We start from the raw sequence: 22963 nt of genomic DNA, 5'->3' as shown, positions 1-22963 counted from the left end.
GGTATCCCGGGTGAGCCCCCAAACGTAGTGCTACCCCTGTGAGGGCCACTTAAAGGATTTGTACCCCACTGGTTTCCCTGACCTTGCCAGTCTTCCAACACCTCTGACAACCGGGGTTCAGACATCTTTGTTGTGACCAAACACACTTAAGTGAAACAGTTGAATCTTGTTTACTTAGATTTCAAGAGCATTAGAATTCAATAACAAACTTGCCACTTGCAGAATATTTACAATGACCAATAACTCTCAGACAGAACAATCAAAAGAAACAAGAACTGATTGCAATATATTGGTCATGAGTACTTACACAAGTTTAGCAGAATCTGCTTAAGATGGGCTTTGTGGGTCCAGGCAGGTGGAGGGCAGGGGACTGACTGCTCGTGTCAAACCACTCCCTTCTGTACCCCAACACCACAGGTCGAGAAAATGTATAACACTGTATTTATTACAATGCAACAATTTAACCTTGAAGTCTTAAACCCGCTCACTTAGTAAATAGAGTCCTGGGTGAAAGTAGGGCTTTTATGGCACCAGAGGCGGTAATCCCTTGTGGGAGGGAATATGTTGAAGTCTCTTAGAAGACAAGAAAAAGGCCTTGCATCTTCAGCTAGCTCTTGAGTGATATACTAAAGATATCCTGATAAGCAGAGTGAAGTGAATTAGGCTGGTGTGTCCCGGCAAGCAGGGCGATATAAAGTATGCTTGTGGTGTTCTAAAGCAGGATGAACACTGTCACTGCTCGGCAGGGACTGTGTGTAGCACAAGGTCCTACAGATTTAGGCAAAAGAACAAGACAGTGTTGTCTGCATGCAGTGTCCCTTGTTATAAGAGTGAGCAGTCCCAGAATTCTTTCGTGATGAGAAGTGGTTTGAACAATCCACAGCAGGCCTCTGCAGAGCCTGGCTCAAGGGATGGCACTCTACCTTGTGTCGCTCTGTGCTGCTGCCCAGCAGGATCTGGCGTAGATGTGATGAGACCCTGGTTCCTTGGACTACAGGTCCCAAGATGCTTTGTTTCACTCTCTAGTATTACTTACCCTGCTGGCAAGATGTGATGACATAGAGTCGCAAGCTGAGCACTAGAGAGGAACAGTCTCACTACAGTAAGTGCTGCAAAGTGTCTCCTGATATGGCAGGCAATACCAGCCAGCTACTGGCTACAGCAAGATTGGTAGATAGTAAGATAGGGTGCTTACCGTTTACACATCCAATCTCATCAGTAAGATCATCACAGTCATGTTCTTGGTTGCACCGCAGACTTCCATTAATACACTTGCCATCATTGCACTGGAACTGATCTGAGCTGCAGGTTGTTTGACCTATAAATGCAAAAGATGCAAAAATTAGTCAGCCACGTATCACTTTGTGGTCACTCATTAAAGAGGTTGTAAACCGCTGGTTGTTTTTTTTTTTTTTTATTCGGACCTGCAAGGTAGAGATTTAATGTGCTAGTATGCATCACACACTAGCACATTATGTGAAACTTACCTGAAAACAAAGCCCTCCAGCAATGCAATGTAATCGCTGGAGGCAGCGTCCATCTTCACCCGGTCTGCCTTCCGAGTCTGCGGACACCGGCTGTGTGACAGGCCAGAGTGGCGATGACGTCACTCCCGTGCATGCATGGGGGAGCCGTCATTTACGGCACAGGTATCTGAAGGAACAGCACGGGTGAGCGTTCCTTCAGAGCGCATGCGCCGATGAAGTCATCGGCTGCATGTAAAGAAAGTGTAGGAGCATCATAGTCCTGCATGCTGCATCTTGCTTGCATTGCTAACCTCCGAAAGGGTCGCTGATTTGGTAACATTCACTCCTCTGGCTCAGTAAACAGTCTTGGGGTTGCAGAAAAACTTGGATGGGTCTTAGGGAAGATGTGGGATACTCCAGAACAGGAAACAGGAATGTGAGGATACTTTTCCCTTTACAGCTACTTGTTAGAACAGTCCTTTCAGCAGTAAGACGTAAAGTGGACAGTATTGGGACACCATCAGCAATATCCCAAGCCAGGCAAAGCTTAATGTTAGAGCACCAGGGGCAGCAACAACCAATAGGAACCTCTCTCAGGTCTGTACTTCGTGTCCCTGGAATTTGGATGCTTCCCTCCAAACTCAGGCAGGCAGTCTCCTCAAAGGAATTTGTAGCAGAATAGGCCCCCCAGCTATGAACAGCTAGGACCTCGATGAGGCAATCAAAGATTATAGCTGGCCGGCAAGGAGGGGTCAGCAGCCCTACCAGCTGGGAACCTCTTCTCCTGGAGAAGAACACTTCTCTCCCAGGATTATGACTATTTCTGCCCCTTCCCAGCCACCATCTGGGCACCTTCACCTAGGGATTGGCTGGAGCTGCTCACATTTTTAGGTGGTTTATGTAACTCTTCCATCCACTATATTCTGGCAGTCTCCAGAAGAGAGAGGAGAGCAATCAAATGCTGCATGGCTAAATACAGCAAAGCCAAGGAACAAAATTTAGCTAACCTCTCTAGCAGCCTATCTGGGAGGATGCTTGTAATCTTCCACTCTACAGCACTTCTTCTTTAATCTTCTAAAACAGAGGTCTCCAAATTAGGTTCTGCTAAAAGATTTTATTTGACCCTCTGCAGCAAGAGAGGTCTTTGATAGGAACTCATATACGGGGGAGGGGGCAGATACACCTGGAAACGCATTCATTAACTGTGCATGCTCCTTGAGTGACATTGGCACCAGGCGGAGAAAGTCGTTTCCGGTCATTGCGGACACTTTCTAATTGGAGGGATGAGTCCTGGCTTCTTTACAGTGAAACCAGGTGCCCTACACCATCTCTTTGGCTGTCACCTGTTGGCTTTCACAAAGCTCCACTGCTGCGAATCTTGTCACTTCCGCCTGTCTCCTATTTGCTTTTGTGAGTGCAACTTGTAAAACCAAGTTTGTAAAAACACTTTATTTTAATAAAGTGTTGGTTTTTAATACTACACTATGGTGGCCTTTGCACCCGTTTCTCTCTCCGCTAGTGGACATTGATGAAGACTCTGATGTAAGGGGGTATTTTCTGGATACCTTTGCTTTGTTTTCCGTTTTTATAAATCGTATAATTCTGATTACAAAAAAAAATCATTTATCTAAATTTAATTTGCTCATTTATAAATCATATTTTTTTTTTTTTGGGGGGGGGGGGGGCGTGAATATTTGTAAATATACTGTGTGGCCCTCATTCTGAAAGGTTTGGAGAACCCTGTTCTAACCTGACTCCCTACCACATTAAATAGTCTTTGTTTTAGGTGAAAGCTAATAAATAGAACCACATTTTTGTTTTTTACTTGTAAGGTTGTTTTAACCACTTTACCACCGGAGGATTTTGCTGTCTTACGTCCAGGCCACTTTTTGTGATTCGGCACTGTGCAACTTTAACTAACAATTCCGCGGTCATGCAACGCTGTACCCAAAAAAAATTTACGTTCTTTTTTCCCCCACAAATAGAGCTTTCTTTTGGTGGTATTTGATCACCTGTGCGATTTTTACTTTTTGCGCTATAAACAAAAAAAGAGCGACAATTTTGAAAAAATAATATTTTTCAAATTTTTTTTTTATATGAAATTCCCCCCTGGCACCACGCGGAAAACAAACTTTGGGTACAAATAGAGCAAGCGCAAACAGAGGTGGACTTGAAGAGAGCGATTTGGTGCTTTCAGGCATTACCTAAAGATATGAAAAATCATTTAATAATTGGAAATACACTACAGGTATGTAGGCAACCAAATATTTACACTAAACTGACAACGAGCGAGTCCCCTTTGTTTCCAATCTTGGGGAACCCCCAGTTCACACCAGGCTTAGATAGGAGACAGTGCACGGTTTTGAGGGAGAAGAATTTTGAACAGGCTTCGTCCTTTTTGATACAAAGAAAATGGCCCTCAATTAATCAATTGATTGATAGAGAGGGAACATATAATGTCCCCTTCTGGCAAGCAATTCAAATATATCATTATTTAGTCTCAATACCAAAACCGGAAAGTTTTGTAGAGCATTAACGAGGTTTGAACAATACTGTGTGAAGCCGGGAATTTTACCACATACATTGTCAATCGCTTATGGGTTATTAACAAATCCGGAAGAACAGCCGGAATTAACATGGCCGGAAAAATGGGGGAGGGATCTGGGATGTAATCTGACAAGCGAACAGATACAAAAGATATTAAGATTTGCTTTTAAACCAGCTGGATGCGTCAAAATTCAAGAGCTGAATTATAAGATCATAACGAGATGGTATATTACACCTAAGAAAATACATAGATGGATCCATCACGTTGTGTGTATATAAAGGAGGATAACCTGAAATTAATCAGTGATCCTTAATGTGTTATTCCTATAAATATAAATCAATAATCACGTGTATCATAAATCATCCAGTGCAAATTACATAAAGACAATAAAGGTGCAGAAGGATATTTTAAATCCCAGTTAGATCCCAATAAAGTCCATACATAAAAACATAGGGGAAATTGCCACAGAGTCCCAGAAAGTGCATCCACACAATTCCTTGTGAAATAGGGAAGACACCGGTGTGCGAATCACCCAAAGAAATCAAATGGCTGCTTACCAGAGGTCTCTCAAGCTAATGAGTAGACCACAGAAAGCTTGTGTGTAATGCCAAGGATGGCCACAGGATGTCTCCTTTACAGGCTCAATAGCGATATCCACATGATGGGAAACAAGTTATGACAGGGACATAGTGTAACTCCGTATAAAAATCATTTATTATCAGTAAAAGGCAGATAAAACACTCACATTTCGTCACACCCCTGATGACGTCAAGCGTGTGACGAAACCGGTCGGGTGACCCAGACGTGACGTGACCACGCCCCCAACAAGCCGGCTACCATAGACACCAACAGCGTGGGAGATGTTCGTTCGTTCCCAGTGTGGCAATATATAACCGCTAGATGCTTTGAATTTACATCTTAAATGTGAGTGTTTTATCTGCCTTTTACTGATAATAAATTATTTTTATACGGAGTTACACTATGTCCCTGTCATAACTTGTTTCCCATCATGTGGATATCGCTATTGAGCCTGTAAAGGAGACATCCTGTGGCCATCCTTGGCATTACACACAAGCTTTCTGTGGTCTACTCATTAGCTTGAGAGACCAACTCCCTCTGGTAAGCAGCCATTTGATTTCTTTGGGTGATTCGCACACCGGTGTCTTCCCTATTTCACAAGGAATTGTGTAGATGCACTTTCTGGGACTCTGTGGCAGACCCTCTTGGAATTTCCCCTATGTTTTTATGTATGGACTTTATTGGGATCTAACTGGGATTTAAAATATCCTTCTGCACCTTTATTGTCTTTATGTAATTTGCACTGGATGATTTATGATACACGTGATTATTGATTTATATTTATAGGAATAACACATTAAGGATCACTGATTAATTTCAGGTTATCCTCCTTTATATACACACGTGAACATTTTTGTATTTTTGGTGATTTTATTATTCACTATACTTTAGCGCAGCACATTTTTGTTTAATATCTGTTTGGTTTTTTTCTGTGATTCCTTTGTGCAGCAGCTTCACTTTATAATACTAATTTTGTATAATATTAATTGAATTAGCGCAGAAAAATTCACTTTTTTATACTAATGGGACTAGACAGGGGTGCCCCCTATCTTCCCTTCATTTCGTTTTTACTTTAGAGCCCTTCCTAAACCCTGACATAAAAGGCCTTAGTATCGGGGATCCCAACACAAGGTTTCAGTATACACCGATGATATGCCTTTCTGCTTGACCAACCCTTCGGTGTCTCTACCTAATCTATTTTGTGAATTTGAAACCAATGGGTCGCTCTCATATCTCATGATTAAGGTCACTAAATCAGAAGCAATGGGGGTGGCAGTCCCCTCTTCCTTACTTCAGACTCTGAAGCTCAGCTTTAAATTTAAATGGATGGACCCGGCTTTGAAACATTTGGCGACCTATATTCCAGCTAATCTCTCTCACAACTTTGACCTTTATTTCCCCCCCCTCATGTGCAAAGTTAGCAGCCTCTTGGAAGCTTGGCACTTGGGCCTGCATTCTTGGTTTGATGCTGCAATATCATTAAAATGAGCATCCTGCCGAAGTTCCTTTACCTTTTTGAGCCTCTACCCATTGTTATACCTGCCAGCTATTTTAGGCCAGTCCACTCTCTTTTCACTGGTTTTATCTGGCACACAAATGCCTGAGGACTAACCGATCCCTGCTGACTCTCCCTAAACAATTTGAGGGCCTTGCTGTCCTGGACCCTCATAAATATTACCAGGCAGCCATTTAGGGCGCCAGATCGACCGGTGTAGTCAAGGGGACATTAAGCTCTGGCCGAATTTAGAACAAGCCCAGTGCCAGACCCTGCTATGCTGGTCTCTGTGCTTTGGTGATCTACCTTCCCCCCTAAAAAAACATCCACTTATTGGGCCTATGACACGCTTGTGCTTTTGGCTCTTTTCTATTTTTACGTTGTCCTCGGTGGAGTCTCCATTGTTTCCCATTTTGGGTAATCCGCTTTTTGCCCTGAGTCTCCGGGAAGGTGCTTTCCGCTCACTAATTGAGTCAGGGCATTATTCAGCCTCCCATTTCTTGCTGTCAGGGGCCTGGCTTACATTGCAGGCCTTGTTGGACGCTGGTGACCCCTTCCATCTTGACTTCTGGAGAGCGGAGCAAGTACACCATTTCCTTCACTTATTATCATACCCCCGTAAGTTTTAGCCGTTGTCTGCCTACGCTTGAAGAACATTGTACTGAGAAAGGTCTGCTACCCCATACCCTCTCGACAATTTATTCTTTACTGGTCTCACCCCCCTTTTCAACTTTCAGGACTTTCAACTGCCCTTTCTTGCAAAATGGAAGTCGGACCTGGGTAAGAAATTCACGAAAGTACAACAAACTAATATAATTCTTTTCGCCTTAAAGAGGTTGTAAACCTTAGAAAAACCTGAAAGACAAAGGCATAATGAGCTAGCATGCATCGCATACTAGCTCATTTTGAAATACTTACCTTAGAACAAAGCCCCCGCAGCGCCATCCGCTTACCAGTGACATGGTTGACATGTTCAGCAGTCTTACTTCTGGGTTTGTGTCCTCCAGCCATCTGATTGGCCGAAGCTGCGATGACATCACTCCCACGCATGCACAGGCATGCCCTACAGAGGGCATTCGCCATTGATGTCACTGGCTTCATGCAAAGTAAATATCTACTAAACGGTGCATGTTTAGGAGATATTTACAGTACCTATAGGTAAGCCTTATCATAGGCATACCTATAGGCAGGGCCAGGGCTTCCGCTAGGTGAACTAGGCAGCGGCCTAGGGTGCACTGCTGCCTAGCCTAGTCGGGAGGGTGCAAGCCGGCCCAGATGGATCACCATGTCAACCATGTATGGTCATGGTCATGGATATTGGATACTGGATTGATGATCTAGATGAGAGAAGAAATCGGGATGGATGGTGGACCAGTGTGCGATATCAGAAGTAAATTATATAAGCAGTAGTCTTGTGTGCCATTCCCCAAAATTATATCAGAAGGAAAATACAATATATACAAAAGCAGCAGTCTTATAATATAATTGTGTTATAATACTATATTTTATATAATATAAGATTATTATTATAATAAAAGACTTCTGCTTTTGTATATATCGGCTTCTGAACTGCCCAACGCACATATACTGCAGCAGGGCGGCCTTTCCGGGGGGGGGGGGGGCGCAAGTAGCTGCCTAGGGTGCAGAATAGTCTAGCACTGACCCTGCCTATAGGTACAAATTACCGAGGAAACTCAACTTCCTTTTTAAAGTCCTCGATCTGCACAAAAGTGCAGGAAACAAATTTCAAAATCCTCTCTCGGTAGTACTGTACCCCGTTCGATCGATGCTGGCATTGTCAGGAGGAGCGTGGGATGCTGCTGCATGTCTTTTGGTCCTATCCCAACCATTGGGTGTTTTTAGAAAGAGGTCAGGAAAATTTCCAAAAATTTACCGATTATAAGGTTCCTGAGGACCCGGCCTTCTTTTTATTATATGTGTCCAAAATCCCAGCCAGAGTTTACAAGAAATCTATACTATGTCATCTCTTTAACGCTGCCAAATCTTGCATCCCTCTAACATGGAAGCAGACGTGGCCCCGTCACTTGGGCAGTGGCTAAGGAAGGTAGAGGAGTTGAACCGGTTGGAGGATCTGGTGTTGATGGCACAGCAAAAACTATAGGTGTACACGAAAACCTGGACTCTAAGGAACATGTTTATCTACTGGTGTAACTGTTCGCTTATCACTTTAAACCTTTGTTCAGTACTTACTGCCAGGTGGAACCTTTCTGCCTTCCTCTTGTTTCCCTGGCGAGTGTTTAATCGGCAGAACCACCAGAACCACTCCTTCTTCCTGCTTTAGAGGGAAGGCCTTTCTTGTGACTCAGATTTCACATTTAGATGCATGTCAGCAGCACCTCATGGAAGATGATTGCTATGGAGGATTTCTAAGGTTTAAGGTTGCACCCCTTGGCAAGCGGAGCGAGGTATCCAGTAAAAGTGCATTATATATAAAGTATATATGTTGTTAGACATAAATTGTGTCCATGCTGTTAGTTTAAAATATACTATAGATAACCCAAATCATTTTACATGTAGTCATGTTTCCTTAGATGTTAATGTCATTTAGATATGTGTGCAGACAACTGTAATCCACCTTGTAATTTCACATTTGTAATTAACCTTGTAACCCCCTTTTTGGTGATCACTGTAAACAAATGTATTGTATGTCATTTACAGTTTTCACGGTGCTACGGTACTCATGGTTTACGGTGCTCAAGGTGTTAATGAGATTAACGTTGGTGGTGTTCAACCCTCCTGCACACCTTTGATGCAAAAGAATAAAAGTACTGCACCCGTCAGAAGCTCTCCTCTTGTTATTTACTCGATGCCAAAGGGGCCGCTACAACTGGTAAGGCTCTCTTGGATGTGGGATCCAATAGTTGATGGAGATAACACACTCCGTCCTCTGTAGCTAACTGACTCTCCAAATCCCCCTCCCCCTTTTCTTCTCTTTCTCTCCTCATTCGCTCTTTCCCTCCTTATTCGCTCTTTACCTCTTTAGTCCTTCTCTTCCTTCTTTACTTGCTTACCGCTCCGATGGAAAAAAATTGTTAGCTTTCTAACATGTATGGGTTCACTGACTAAATATGGTAATGTCCAAATTGGGTTGGTGACATCACACAGGAGACCCTGACCGTTTGTTTAAATTCTTTGGTGGGGTGGGGACCGAGAGCTGTTATTTGACAGGAGTGACATGATTAGACATTTCGGGGTGATGTATTTTTTTCGTTTAGTGAGTCAGTGGGAGTTGTTCATCATGATAGATGAGGATTTGCATTGCGGACGATGGAAAAGCTCCCCATCCTCAGGCCCCCACCCAGAGTTGGCAGAAAGTCCCTTGTCCTCATTAACATGGATTCAAGGTGGTTTGTCAGGCAGCTCCCCCCTGGCAAGTTACTCTTCCCATGTTGAAAGCATGTGGCCTTGTATGGATCAGGATTGGGGGGGGGGGGGGTAATAACTCACCCTCTGTTACCTAGGCTGCAAGGCTGCATGCTTGGATAAGGTTCTGGTATGTGCAGCACCCTCCCTCCTAGGTAGGTGCTAGTGAGAGAGTATAGTTTATGGCTAGGTCTGCCTATCAGAGCAGAAGACAAATCTATATTGTTTTCTGCCTACCAGAGAGCAGGATCTGTGGATTAGGTCTGCTCATGGTGCTCAGTGTGTGATTCATCTGGTCTAGGAAATGTTTCACACTGTTTCAATAGGGAGGCATATTGGACAGTGGAGGAAACCTGATAAATGGGTACACAGGCTTTGATAAAGTCCCGGTGATTGGCACAGACAGGCTGTCTCGGTGCATTCTGGGGTGTGGTATAAAAGCCAGAAGCACATGTGCTGGGGGGTCTTTGGCTGGTGAGCAGAGTCCCGGAGGGAGGGTGGCGGCTGTCTCCTCTTCTACAGCAGTGGCACGTGGTCGCAGGCGGTCAGCCTAGGGACCAGAAGGAAGGAGCTGAAACCAGAGGTCCAGGAGAGCTGACTGGAGGGGGTGAGACACTGGAGACCCTCGAAAAACAGTATGGTAAGTACAGGGGATCGTGCAGTGGCGGCCGGTGTGTTGGAGTTCAATGGGCTTTTTTTTTTTTTTTTGCATCACCTGATTAGAGCCAGAGGCTCTAATAGGCTTCAGCAAAGGGTGGACCCGGGGCGCAGAGCAGTGCGCCCCGAGCCCACCCATTGTGTGACAATAGCGAATGGAAATTCGCTATTGTCACAGGGATCCTCCTCCTGGCCAATCAGGAAGCGGGTCTGATACGCGTTTCCTGATTGGCTGAAAGGCAAACCCCATGCCATTGGCTGGGGAGGAGGCGGGAGCTGGGAGGACTGAGGACTCGAGGAGACGCAACCACGCCAGAGAAGCCGCGAGCCGCCGCTGCCGGGGAGGGAGGTGAGCTGCAGAGAGGACTGGCCGGGCTGGGACTGCAGGCAAAGCGGAGCAGGGAGAGGGGGTTCCAAGGTGTTCCGAGCTCAAGTCACAGTCCACTGCTGCATCAGGAAGGTAGGAGATTTTTTTTTTATTGCAAAGCATCTTCAGTCATGTTACACCTATAGTGATGATTATGATGATGGGGATCGTTGTAGGTGGTGGGTGGGGGGGCACCCTTCATTTCTCCAAGGGCAGATGAGCAGCATTATGGCAGAAGATGTAGGATCGGGTGTGTGTGTCTGTGTGATGGAGGAGATCAGTGCTGTCTGTGCCCTGTATAGAGGAGTGGAGGAGCTCTCACATTCATCAGCTGTGACCAGCATTTTAATGCGCACCTTGTGACCATGGCTCCCATGTCAGCTCTGCTCCTTCCTATGGCATAGAAAATAAAAAGGTTTGCTTATTGAGATCACCTCCCTAATAATGATCATGGCATCAGTTCTAGGGCTGGATGATCATTTCATAAGCCTCAGATGGCTCCAGGCATCACTTGACAGCTGTCAAATTGACATAATTGGAATCTTTTTTTTTTTTTTTTAATATATATCTATGTGAATACTTACTAGTCAAATGTCATGTGTTGCCCCTACTCCGCCATTGCACACCTATGCAGATCAGTCCTCCATACCAGACCAGTTTAAATAGCAATGCCTGTGATTTATTCCTGGGACGGTAAGTGCACTGGTCTCGCGCGAGGGGACGCATGCTTACGCTGGTCACTCTGCATTGAAAGGGGGCATGCTGGCATCTCTGCATTGAAAGGGGGCACAATGGTATCTCTGCATTGAAAGGGGGCACGATGGCATCTCTGCATTGAAAGGGGGCACGATGGTCTCTGTGCATTGAAAGGGGGCACGCTGGTCTCTGTGCATTGAAAGGGGGCACGCTGGTCTCTGTGCATTGAAAGGGGGCACGCTGGTCTCTGTGCATTGAAAGGGGGCACGCTGGTCTCTGTGCATTGAAAGGGGGCACACTGGTATCTCTGCATTGAAAAGGGGCATGCTGGCATCTCTGCATTGAAAGGGGGCACGATGATCTCTGCTTTGAAGGGGGCACGCTGATCTCTCTGCATTGAAAGGGGGCACGCTATACCTTAATTACTGAAGGCCCCTTTCACACTTTTGTAACCTCAAAGTCACGCAATTTTTTACCGCGTTTTTTGCCACAAAGCAATGCCTATTACATTTTTCTGTTTGCGCCCCCCCCCCCCCCCAAAAAAAATATTTTGAGCACCAGCCGCCACTGGGATCGTGTCTACGGGCCTGACCTGAGGGGGACCACCCTGTTGTGGGACAGTCAGAGGACAGGTGTCAGTTGGTGGAAAGAAAGAGGATACTAGTTGGGTATCCTGAAGATAGTTGTTAAATCAAGTCATCTATACAGAGACTTAACCTAAATTTCACCTAGTGGCAAGGTGAATCTGCAGCCTGGCTGCATTATCAGCAATAAGTCTTCATCCATTGTGAATACAGTAATCCCCCGCTCCATCGCGGTTCAGTTTTTGCGGTCCCGGTAATTCACGTTTTTTTTTGTAATGTTATTTTACTATATAAATCATTAAAAATGAAATATTTTTGTGTTTTCCATAGCTCTTGCTCTGTCTCTCAGTATCTTTTATGTGTTTAAATGAGTTTCTATTGTTTTAAAAGTGTGTTTAAAGACCTTAAAATGCTTTTACACGTACAGTGACAGTAAAAAAACATGCCTACAATGCATTTTAATAGGGTTTTTCTATTTCGCGGAATTTCACTTTTCGCGGCTGGGTCCAGAACGTAACCCCCGCAATGGAGGGGGGTTTACTGTAGTTCAATTTTGGAGTATCCTACTCTTCCCTTCTCCCATCCCTAATTTAAATAAAACATAAAAAACAACTACATACCCCTAGACTGTTCACTGACTGAGCCAATGACTAAAGTGTTAAATTGTGCATGCTGCAGTTGCTAACGGTAACCCAGGGGGATCCGAAGGTAAAGAATTCAGCAGTTCTCAAGGGGGCAGTGCTACATATGGATTTTTAAGGGATCCCAAACTTTTTTGTTTTATTTGCATAGGGTTCCCAATTAAAATCAATACCAGAACTGATCGTTTGGTATGAATTTATGAAGGAACCCAATGCCTTTTTCTTTTCACTATCCCGCTATTTTGTGTAGCACCCTCCTAGATAGGTGCTAGGCAGTAAGAATAGTTTGCTCTGCCTGCTTAACAGGGGAGTAGCAGGTAAATCATAGCCTGCTCCCATCTGCTTATCAGGGGTGCCTGATCAGTAGCTAGGCCTGTTACATGTGCTCAGGGTGTGATTCATTTGGACTAAGGGAGTGTCCCCACTGTATCAAATAGGGGAGCCTGTCAGGCTTTTATGACTATTCCAGTGGGTTGGCACAAACAGTGGTGCATCCTGGGATATGTTATAAAAGCCAAGAGCACATGTGACAGGGTGTCTTTGGACGGAAAGCCAGGTCCCAGGAGGAGGGTGATGGCTGTCTCTCCTCCTGTCTGTTGTGGAAGGTGGTCACAGGCGGTTGGCCTAGTGAGCCAAGAGTGTGGTGCTGAGCCAGGAGGTCCAGGAAGCTGACAAGTGGAGTTGGAGGCAGAACAACCTTGGGAAAAACAGTGTCCGTGAGTACCGGGAAGCTTGCCAGGGGTCTGCCCAGGAAAGGGGACCGCTCCAGTGGAGAGTCAGTGGACAGGTGTCAGTGCACACAGCAAGTGAGAAAGGGGGTGCCAAGTTAGAATCCTGAAGAGTAACTCAAAAAGGATCAGATTATCTATCTTCACTTCTGTGACATGGTGAAGCAGCGGCCTTGCCGCACACTACAGCTAGTTGTCCTTAAGATTGTGAATAGTTCATAGTTGGAGTATCCCACTCATCCCTTCTCCCATCCCAGTTTTAAATAAAATACAAAAAATCCCCTGGATTGATTATTGACTGAGCCAAGGACTTTCAATGCTATTTGTCTGCTATCCGTTGCTAAGAGTAACCCAGGGGAAAACAGAAAGTGCAATTCTCAGTAGTCCTCTAGGGGGCAGTGCTACATTTGTTTACATTGACCTGTCTGCCAGGAATGGGCTAGGTAGGGATACAGCACTGGTTGCAGTTTTTCAGTCTGGAGAGGGTTCCGATAGCGATAGCCTGCTACAACATGTTTTAGTACAAGCAAAGTTAATGTTCTGCTCTATACATGCTCCAGGCACAGTAAGGGGTGTCAGGAGATGTTGTGGTTTTGATTCTGTATTATTGCCTAGCAGAGGTTATCCACACCTCTTCATCACAAGAGATACATACCGCAGTCCTTCTCATCTGAGCCATCCGCACAGTCTTGGTCATGATCGCACTTCCATATCAGGGGAATACATCGATTTCTTCTCCCACCACAGCTGAACTCGGTAGATCTGCAAGCCTTGAATTCTGAGAAGAGACCAACAGTATATAAGAAGGTGACCAATGATTATGCTTAATTAAATGTCTTAATGGAAATAACAGAAGTGCAGTGCTTGTAATTGTTGTTCCTGAGCCCAACATGTGCAGGCATGTTGGAATCAGATGCCACAATAATCCAGTTTGTATGGAGTCTGTATTTAATTTCGGTGTTAATGTGGCTTTGCTTCGGGTTCTCTAGATCCTTTTAACCACTTGATCTCTGGGAGGTTTTACCCCCTTCATAACCAGAGCATTTTTTTTCTATTAGGCTCTGCACTACTTTAACTGGTAATTGCTTGGTCATGCAACACTGTACTGTTATAATATAAACTGTAAAGTTTATATTATTTTTGTTCACACAAATAGAGCTTTCTTTTGGTGGTATTATATAAACAATAAAAGACCAAAAATTTAAAAAAGAAATCTTACCGGAAGTAGTTAATGGAGTCTGGGGCATCGGGAGTTCGGGGACGGGGGGGGGGGGGGGGTGCTGGGCGGGGTCCTGCTAAATTTTCTTTCTATTACCTTCTTTCTTTCTTCTCTCTTGCTATTCCTTCTTTCTTATTCCTATCTCTTTAGCCTTACGGGCATGTACCGTTCGCTCAGTTACACCTTCCAATGTTTTTACCCTATGGGCAGTTATATGGGCGGCACTGGGGTCAGATTGTGGCAGTGGGCTGAATGACCTATATTGTTTTTTGTGTCTTTTTTTTTTTCTCTATCTGCTGCATTGGGTGATTCGTGACCCCGATGCCGGTCCTGCTTGGGTATTGCCAGGTACCCGGTTACACTGCGTATCCATATGTCAATTTTTCACGATGTATGGCATATGCTATGCAAAGACTGCCTATACTACCAGAACTTTCTTCTTCAACATTCATGCATTGTAATTGTACTAGGATACTTGAAGCTGTTATGTTCATGTTGACGGTACTCTTTTCTGTACCTTTGAAATTTCTGTTTGTCAATCTCTCATGAAAACCTTTAATAAAAATTATTGTTAAAAAAAAAAAAAAAATTTTAAAAAGAAAACGATATTTTCTAATTTCTGTTATAAAACATATTCAATAAAATAAAATGTCTTCATAAATTTAGGCCATAATTCTTGCTAAATTATTCTGCTTCATTCATGTCTTTGGTCAAAAAGAAAAAAAAACAATAAGTGTATATTAATTGTTTTGTGTGAAAGTTATAGCATCTACAAACTATGGGATGTAGCACCCTCCTAGGTAGGTGCTAGGAAAAAGCATATGGGTGGCCATGTCTGCATATCAGGAGGGCCTGATCATTTAAGTAGACTGTCACATGCTTCCAGGTGTGACCTGTTGTGCCTAGGGAGTATCCCCACTGTTTCCAATGAGGGCTCTTATTGGACAGTGGAGGAAACCAAGCCAATAGCACACCAGGGCTTATGGCTATCTCAGTGGGCAGAGTTTGCTGCAATGCACCCTGGGATGAGTTATAAGTCTGAGGGGAGCATGTGACAGGGAGACTTTGGTGGGAAGCAGAGTCCCAGGAGGAGGGTGACGGCTGTCTCTCCTCCTGTCAGCTTTAGTGAAAGTGTCCTGGGCAGTCGGCCTAGAGGATGAAGGTTGAGCTGGGCTGCAGAGAGGGATCCAGAGTGCTGTGGACTAAGTGGAGCTGCTGGGCAGAAGTTTTGGGGAAAAACAGAGTCGTGAGTACTCGAAACCGCCCAGGGGTCTGCCCATGAGAGGGGACCACTCCAGAAGGTCAGAGGGATCTGGGAGCCAGCTAACCTGTGGAGAAGGCTTAGAGAAAGGAGGTGCCAGTGTCTAAGCCCTGAAGATAAGTGAGGGAAAGAGGGTGCCGGTGTGGGCCCTGAAGTGTTTAGCAGCACAGCAGTAGTACAAGTAGCTACCTCAGCAAGGAGTGCTTAAGGGAGCTCAAAGAGGATTTCTTTATGTAAGAAAGCAGTCCAAAGTCAGTTTGGAGTCAACAGGCAGCAAGCCAGCGTTAACTAATGTCAACCGGCGTTGACCGGCATCTAGCCAGCGTCAAGTCACCGCCAATCTCCATTTTTCAGTTGTCACTAGCAAATTGTGCATAGTTGAGCCAAAGGAGTATCCCACTCATCCCCTTCTCCCATCCAAGTTCTGAATAAATACAAAAAACCCAAAGATACTGGACTGGTCATTGTCTCAGTGCTCACACTTGGAGAAACATGCACCCGGGGACCCATATCCAGCAAAACGGCTGGGAATCCTGCTACATTTGGGGGCTTATCCGGGATTTCACCCTGGGTTACCAGGCTGGTTGCTAAAGGCAACGGCTGCAACAGAAAGTCAAAATCTCTATTTTTGTGCCCGGGACTTTACTCCAAAACCCTAGACAAGTGTGAGGTCAGCTCTGCTGGAGACAGGGAGAGTGGGATGAAGATTGATGTGCACATGGAATGTAGCCTGTGGCAACGGAAATGTTCCAGGCAATACTGCAAATTGGTGGGAACCTTCCACTTCAGTTATGAGATGTACTCTGCTATCAAGTATTGGAGAGCAGGGAAGAGATGTATGTCAGTGAATAAAAGCTGCAGCTGCTTAACAGAGAAAGGTCCAGGAGTGGACAAAGAAAATGGCGGCCAGTGGCACGAGGAGCAAGGTGCCAGGGGCCAGGTGTGTGTGCAGGCTATATGGACTGATGTTGACCGTGCTTATGACAGTGGGACATTTGTTCTATACAGCAATTGCAGTAAACTGTGAAGATTGCAGTCGGCCATGCCGGAAAGGGGCAGTGGGACTATCTTCGGATACAGTATGGTGGGCCTTACTTGAACATGTGTCGGGGAGAGGACTGTTGACCGTGCATGTGACAGCGGGACAATTCTCTTGCCTGGCAAAGAGGGACAGCTGGCTCCAGGAGAGGGAGGCGCAGCTGGGGCCCTGTTGCAAGTAAGAAGAGTGGATGCATGTCTGGTGAGGGACATGGTCCGCTTTGCAACAACTTCCCTGCGGGCTAGAGAGAGAGAGCATGGCATGGGAGGAGTTGTTGCACCGCGAGGGAAAGCGCGATCCAGAAGGCACTGCCTAGCAGGAGGAGCCACCGCCAAACAAGGAGTATGGGTGGAGACATCGGTCGCGCCCAGCCAATCAGGAGTGACTAGGGGAGCCCATATAATACTCACCCCTTCGGGTGTGGCTGAGAGGGAGACACGTGTGAGGAGAAGCACCATGGAGTAGTTTGGAGAAGAAAAGTGCGCAGCCATGATCACTTCACCCACTGGCGGAGAACCTGCTGCGCAGATCCTGGAGCAGACCGGGAAGCCGAGCCCCACTTTCGTATGGGACACAGGCATACGGATGTTGCCTGAAGGAAGACTGGCGCTGTGCACAGGAGGAGGTCGGGAGTACCTTGGCATGGTATGTCCTTAGCATGAGAGAGTCACTATGAAGGTGCAAGCGTGAAGTCAGTATGGGCATTGCGGCTACCTGCTGCTGCGGGCAGAGAAGAGTGAAGGTCGGCCCAGACAGATGTGTGTGGCTTGGGTGTCAGGGCTCACTCGGGAAATGACAGGCACGCAGTCCAGGTTCCTCCGCGTAGGCGGGAGGGGCTTGATCAGAGTGCTGATGAGGTTGGAGACCATGCAGACTGACAGTGGTTCAGCTTTGTCGGTACAGGGGACTCAGTCACTGGGAAGAGGGTGCATGCTAGCTCAGCAGGCCGGGAGGTGGCCAGAGGATGCACCGGAATCCACCGCAGCAGAAAGAAGGTCTGCCCCTGTTCCTATATCTCAGCAAAAATGGCCAGCGGCCATCAAGGCCTCACCGACCAGTCGGAGTAGTGAGGAAGAAGCTGGGGTCATTAATGTGGGGTCTCCCTCCTTTCAGTATAAGTACGGATCCGTTGAGGAAGGGATTGATGATTGGAGATCCGAGGATGAAACGGAATGGGATTGGGGTTCTGAAGCTGGGAGCAGCTCACCAGGCCCTATAACCAGTAATGTGCCTGATAAAAAGACTCAGGAGTCCATTGAAAGAGGGGAGCTGGCAGAAAAGTTGGGGTTTTGTGAGGCCTACACTAAAAGGGTCCTAGACTTCAACCCACCTACAAATAATAATAGATAAAAATTCAGCGCAACTGTATAAAATAATATAATAGAAAGCTGCTATGCACTAAAGGATCAATAAACCAAAAGTCCCAATAACAAATATATAACAAAAAGTGCAGCGCTATCAAATATGGATTATGAAGAAGATATCGAGGAGAGCAGTCCACAGGTGAAAATTATGGTGAAGCATGCACAAGATATAAACATTCAGTGCTCTTCAATGTGCTGGTAATCCTCCACCCAGTCTCATTAGCCTCTCACCTCACACTTAGCCCCTGTGTCACCAGACGGGCTAGTAAGACAAACTTTCTCCAAGGATATCACCAATATAGATCAAATCAGTATTCCTCTTCATCAGAAGATAAGGATCACAGGTAACAGATCACAGGTCCATAAAGCGGGTCACAGGTCCATAGGAAAACAAAGGTCCGGACATAGTGCATTACCGCAATAAATTACTTTATTGAACATAGCATAAAATCATAAAAATTACCTTGTAAAGCACTATACAAGTGCATGTGATGAGCAGATTGTATTACACACAGCGGTCTCGACCGCAATGGATGGCGGGTGACGTCACCGACCCCTCCCCCTTCACACGCGTTACGTCCCACTGCACGGGACTTCCTCAGCTATGGAAGTCCCGTGCAGTGGGACGTAACGCGTGTGAAGGGGGAGGGGCCGGTGACGTCACCCGCCATCCATTGCGGTCGAGACCGCTGTGTGTAATACAATCTGCTCATCACATGCACTTGTATAGTGCTTTACAAGGTAATTTTTATGATTTTATGCTATGTTCAATAAAGTAATTTATTGCGGTAATGCACTATGTCCGGACCTTTGTTTTCCTATGGACCTGTGACCCGCTTTATGGACCTGTGATCTGTTACCTGTGAGCCTTATCTTCTGATGAAGAGGAATACTGATTTGATCTATATTGGTGATATCCTTGGAGAAAGTTTGTCTTACTAGCCCGTCTGGTGACACAGGGTCTAAGTGTGAGGTGAGAGCCACCTACAAACTATGCCCAAGCTCGGGACCAAAATTAAGCCTATAGCTCCCTGATCAAAAGAGGGGAGACCCCCTTTTCATTGCCTGGGAGAGGTAACAGGAAGACCCTCCCCAGGCTCTCAAGAATGCAGCGATGGATGCAACGCAAGGTAGCTATGGAGTATGGCTACGATTATCCATACGCTCCTAGGGGGGTCATGTTGAACATAGAGGCCAAAAGAAACTGCTGGTTTGATGAGGCCATTTGGGATTTTCGCTTTGTCCCTAAACCTTTTCAGGATTCACCCAGCACTGACCTTAAAGAGAAAATTGACCCAGTAAAGACTCAGTGGCTGTATGGACGGTCCATATACATCGACCAGGTGGAAGTTCATAGCCCGGACGGGTCGGGCCAGGCTTGGTCCATCCCAGTGCGGGACAGCCAGGGAGCCCTTGTCAGGGTCCCTCACCCAGAGTATTATATTTGAAAAGAATTAAAAAAATAAAATAAATTGAAAGAGAAAAGAAAGGGTAATGCTGAAGTTCACAGTTATGGTTGCTGTTCAAGCATGGTTGGAAAAATTGTTGTTCTACAGACCCCTTGGGCCATCTGGCCAGGGTCCTAAAGAGGAACTTCAACTTCACAAGATCCCTTGGGCCAACGGGCCAAGATCTCATGGATTACAAATGCTGTTTTGAAAGACCACAGAAATTTCAGTTAGAAGGAAAGAAGTGGGTGGCTGTCGCAGTAATGGGCGGTGCAACCAGGAAGTCTGGTGGGGGTGTTCTGAAAGACCCCTTATGTTTCCCTGACTCAGCAGGACTGCAGGCCACTCAGGCTCCAGTGGTTTGCCCTGTTTCCAAAAAGGAGAAGTACTGTGAGAGGCTGCAGGAAGATGCTGCAGTGGACTTCTTCAGGACTCTGCATAGGTAGTCAGTTATAGGGCATAAATTCCCCCAGGAGGAGGGGGAAGAATTGGACCGGGCGTGTCAAGCACTGAATAGCAGGAGAGTCAGGGAATGGAGTGAGAAGGCTGCCCCTGCGGGGAGGGTCTTCTCATTCAACTGTTCAGGTAGTTCGTTCTATAATGGTTGTATATGAAATGTGACTAACTTTTCATTTCTCTACAGGTGGGCTCACGGTAGAGGTAGACAGTCAGGATGTGTATAGTTGTTTAATCCTCACCAAGCAGATTTTTGTTTGGTGGGGGGTGCATCCTTTCATGCACCTTAAATAATTTGTATATGTGTGTACAGTACAAAGATGTCTATATATTTTTTCACATAAATTATTTGTACATCCGTTTCTTCCCTTTTCAAGTTTGTAGGATTTTTTGTAGGAGGCGGCTGCCTCAGAGCTAATGGGGGGGGGGGGTGGATGTAGCACCCTCCTAGGTAGGTGCTAGGAAAAAGCAGGAAAAAGCATATAGGTGGCCCTGTCTGCATATCAGGGGGGCCTGATCATTTAATTAGGCTGTCACAAGCTTCCAGGTGTGACCTGTTGTGCCTGGGGAGTCTCCCCACTGTTTCCAATGAGGGCTCTTATTGGACAGTGGAGGAAACCTAGCCAATAGCACACCAGGGTTTAAAGGAATTATTTGCAAACAGGACCCTAATAATTGCTTATAAAGCACTTGATATCTAACTCGACATTCAACCCATTCGGATGGAGTGCATTAGTCTGGTAGATCCAGTAGGTCTCCCTCTTGGATAGTTCTCTCACCAAGTTAGAGCCCCTCCATACTGGGTCTCCTTTTTCAATGCCCCAGAAACCCCATGCCCCTTTTTCATATGCCGCTGGATTGAAGAAGAGACACGTTCTTTTATATCGGTGGATGATTATTTCGTATTATGTGAATATTTACATTTGATCCCCCAGCAGTGGTGGTGACTATCATACTCCCTTGTTAGTTTCCGGTGTCACCGCCGGCCAGGGAGGAGAGCACCGCCCATATGGGAGGATGATAAAAGGAGGTGACCGTGCCGCGTGCCCACGTCCTCAGTTGAAGTCCTTGATGACGAAACGCGTCAGGGCGTGAGCACGCGGTCACCTAGACAACCTGGAGCGTCTGACGTCACGCACAGGAACCCAGAAATCCGTGAACTGGTACCGAGCCGCAGACGGTACGAGCAACTTAAGTGGCGGTAGATCGTGCAGCCGCGAGGGTGTCTTGACATACAAAAAGCTGCGAATACATGCAAAAATGTGAGTTCGTTTTTTACGGATACTTTTATGCAATAAAGCCTATTTTTAAACGGTTTACACTATGAGTTCCCCCTTATGATTTTATGGTGCCATTGGTGTTGAGAGACATCTGGAGGAGTGCTGGCGGCCCGTGACAAGAGGTCATTGGTTGGAGTATATGAGAGCGGACCGGTGTGGGGAGCCTTGCTGGAGTAATTCCAAAACAGCGCCATATACAAGATTTAAGGGTTCGTGTTTACTACATGGGGGGCTCACAGAGGTGCGGTGGAGGTGTACACCATCCTGTATTTATCTGAACACTGAAGAGGATTTCACCGCATTTACTGAGGACTAGTATATTGAACTTTATTATGCGAATTGGCTAGTTTTTGGTCATTCTTAGGACTTTAGACATTTGGTCCTGATGTGCTGCTATACATATTACCTTCTAGTCTTTATCTATACACCTTTTCTAATATTAATCATTTGTATAGCAGCTGCTGTAGATCTATTAGTGAGATACCACTTTTCTGGTAGTATACAACACTAATTTTTCGTTCTTTGTCCCAAAAGCGCTGAGTGAGTAAGTTATAGGTTCCCTTTGGCTCTCTTTACTTGCTCCCTTTCTTTTGAGATTTATGTTTAACTCAGCTGCTATGGATGCCATCCTGTTTTTAAAAAACAAGCAACTGGATGTGAAAAATATTTTTTCAGATGAAAATGAAAAATGAAATGAAAAAGTAATTTAAAGGGCTGCAATATTTTTTGGTATTGGTGTGCAGTGCACTATATGGGGGGGGGGAGGGGGGTTATCCATGGTATAATATACTTTGTAGAAAGCATATTATAGTGGATTAGTATTGTGCACTGTGCAGCATTGTGACAGGTGTGGTGACTGAGCGTTGCTTCAGCAATACTACAAACAGTGACAAAAGCACTTTAAATGTATTATAACTGGTGTGATAGACCAGTGCCCCCCCCAATACCACATAGTGAAGTGGGGTGTTATCTGAGTATACTTTCATAAGTGTATTTGTGTCCTTCAACAATATTGCCTCTTTTGCTGCGTTAACTCTGCTACACACAGTGCCAAACTCACTGGCCAATTTTTTGAACAACTGGTGTGATAGACCAGTGGCCCCCAATACCACATATTGAAGTGGGGTGTTATCTGAGTATACTTTTACAAGTGTATTTGTGTCCTGCAACAATATTGCCTCTTTTGCTGCGTTAACTCTGATACACACAGTGCCAAACTCCCTGGCCAATTTTTTGAACAACTGGTGTGATAGACCAGTGGCCCCCCAATACCACATATTGAAGTGGGGTGTTATCTGAGTATACTTTTACAAGTGTATTTGTGTCCTGCAACAATATTGCCTCTTTTGCTGCGTTAACTCTGATACACACAGTTCCAAACTCACTGGCCAATTTTTTGAACAACTGGTGTGATAGACCAGTGGCCCCCCAATACCACATATTGAAGTAGAAAGGAAATTGGTGTCACCACAGGATGACGCTGTGGACACTGGGGTAATTCTGTGCTGCGTCCTAATTTATTCACATATAGAGGGGATAGAACTAAATGGACTTTGTTAGCACCATAACAGGATAATTAAGTCATAAAAAATTGTATTTTTATTTTGAAAATGTTAAAAGCAATATATATATATATATATATATGTACAAAACAAACGTAAGACAAAAAGCAAAACAAGACTAAAGACAAAATCTTAAAAACAAGCGTAGGTGCTGATATAATAATCAATGTAACCATAGCCCCTATAACC

The 22963-nt window shown here is 45.3% G+C and overlaps 1 protein-coding gene across 1 annotated transcript in view; it reads right to left on the bottom strand.

Annotated features, from left to right (window-relative positions):
- Positions 1–22963, bottom strand: part of LDLR (low density lipoprotein receptor) — a 234743-nt gene that overhangs the window by 192153 nt on the left and 19627 nt on the right. The window contains exon 3 of the mRNA XM_082257269.1: positions 13801–13923. Coding sequence (XP_082113395.1) covers positions 13801–13923 — 123 coding nt within the window. The remainder of the gene's footprint in view (positions 1–13800; positions 13924–22963) is intronic.

The sequence above is a fragment of the Pelophylax lessonae genome (genome assembly GCF_965119305.1).
Source record: "Pelophylax lessonae genome assembly, chromosome: 4".
Taxonomy (NCBI): Eukaryota; Metazoa; Chordata; class Amphibia; order Anura; family Ranidae; genus Pelophylax; species Pelophylax lessonae.
Note: the sequence above shows the minus strand (reverse complement) of the source record. Positions and strands in the feature narration are given on the sequence as shown.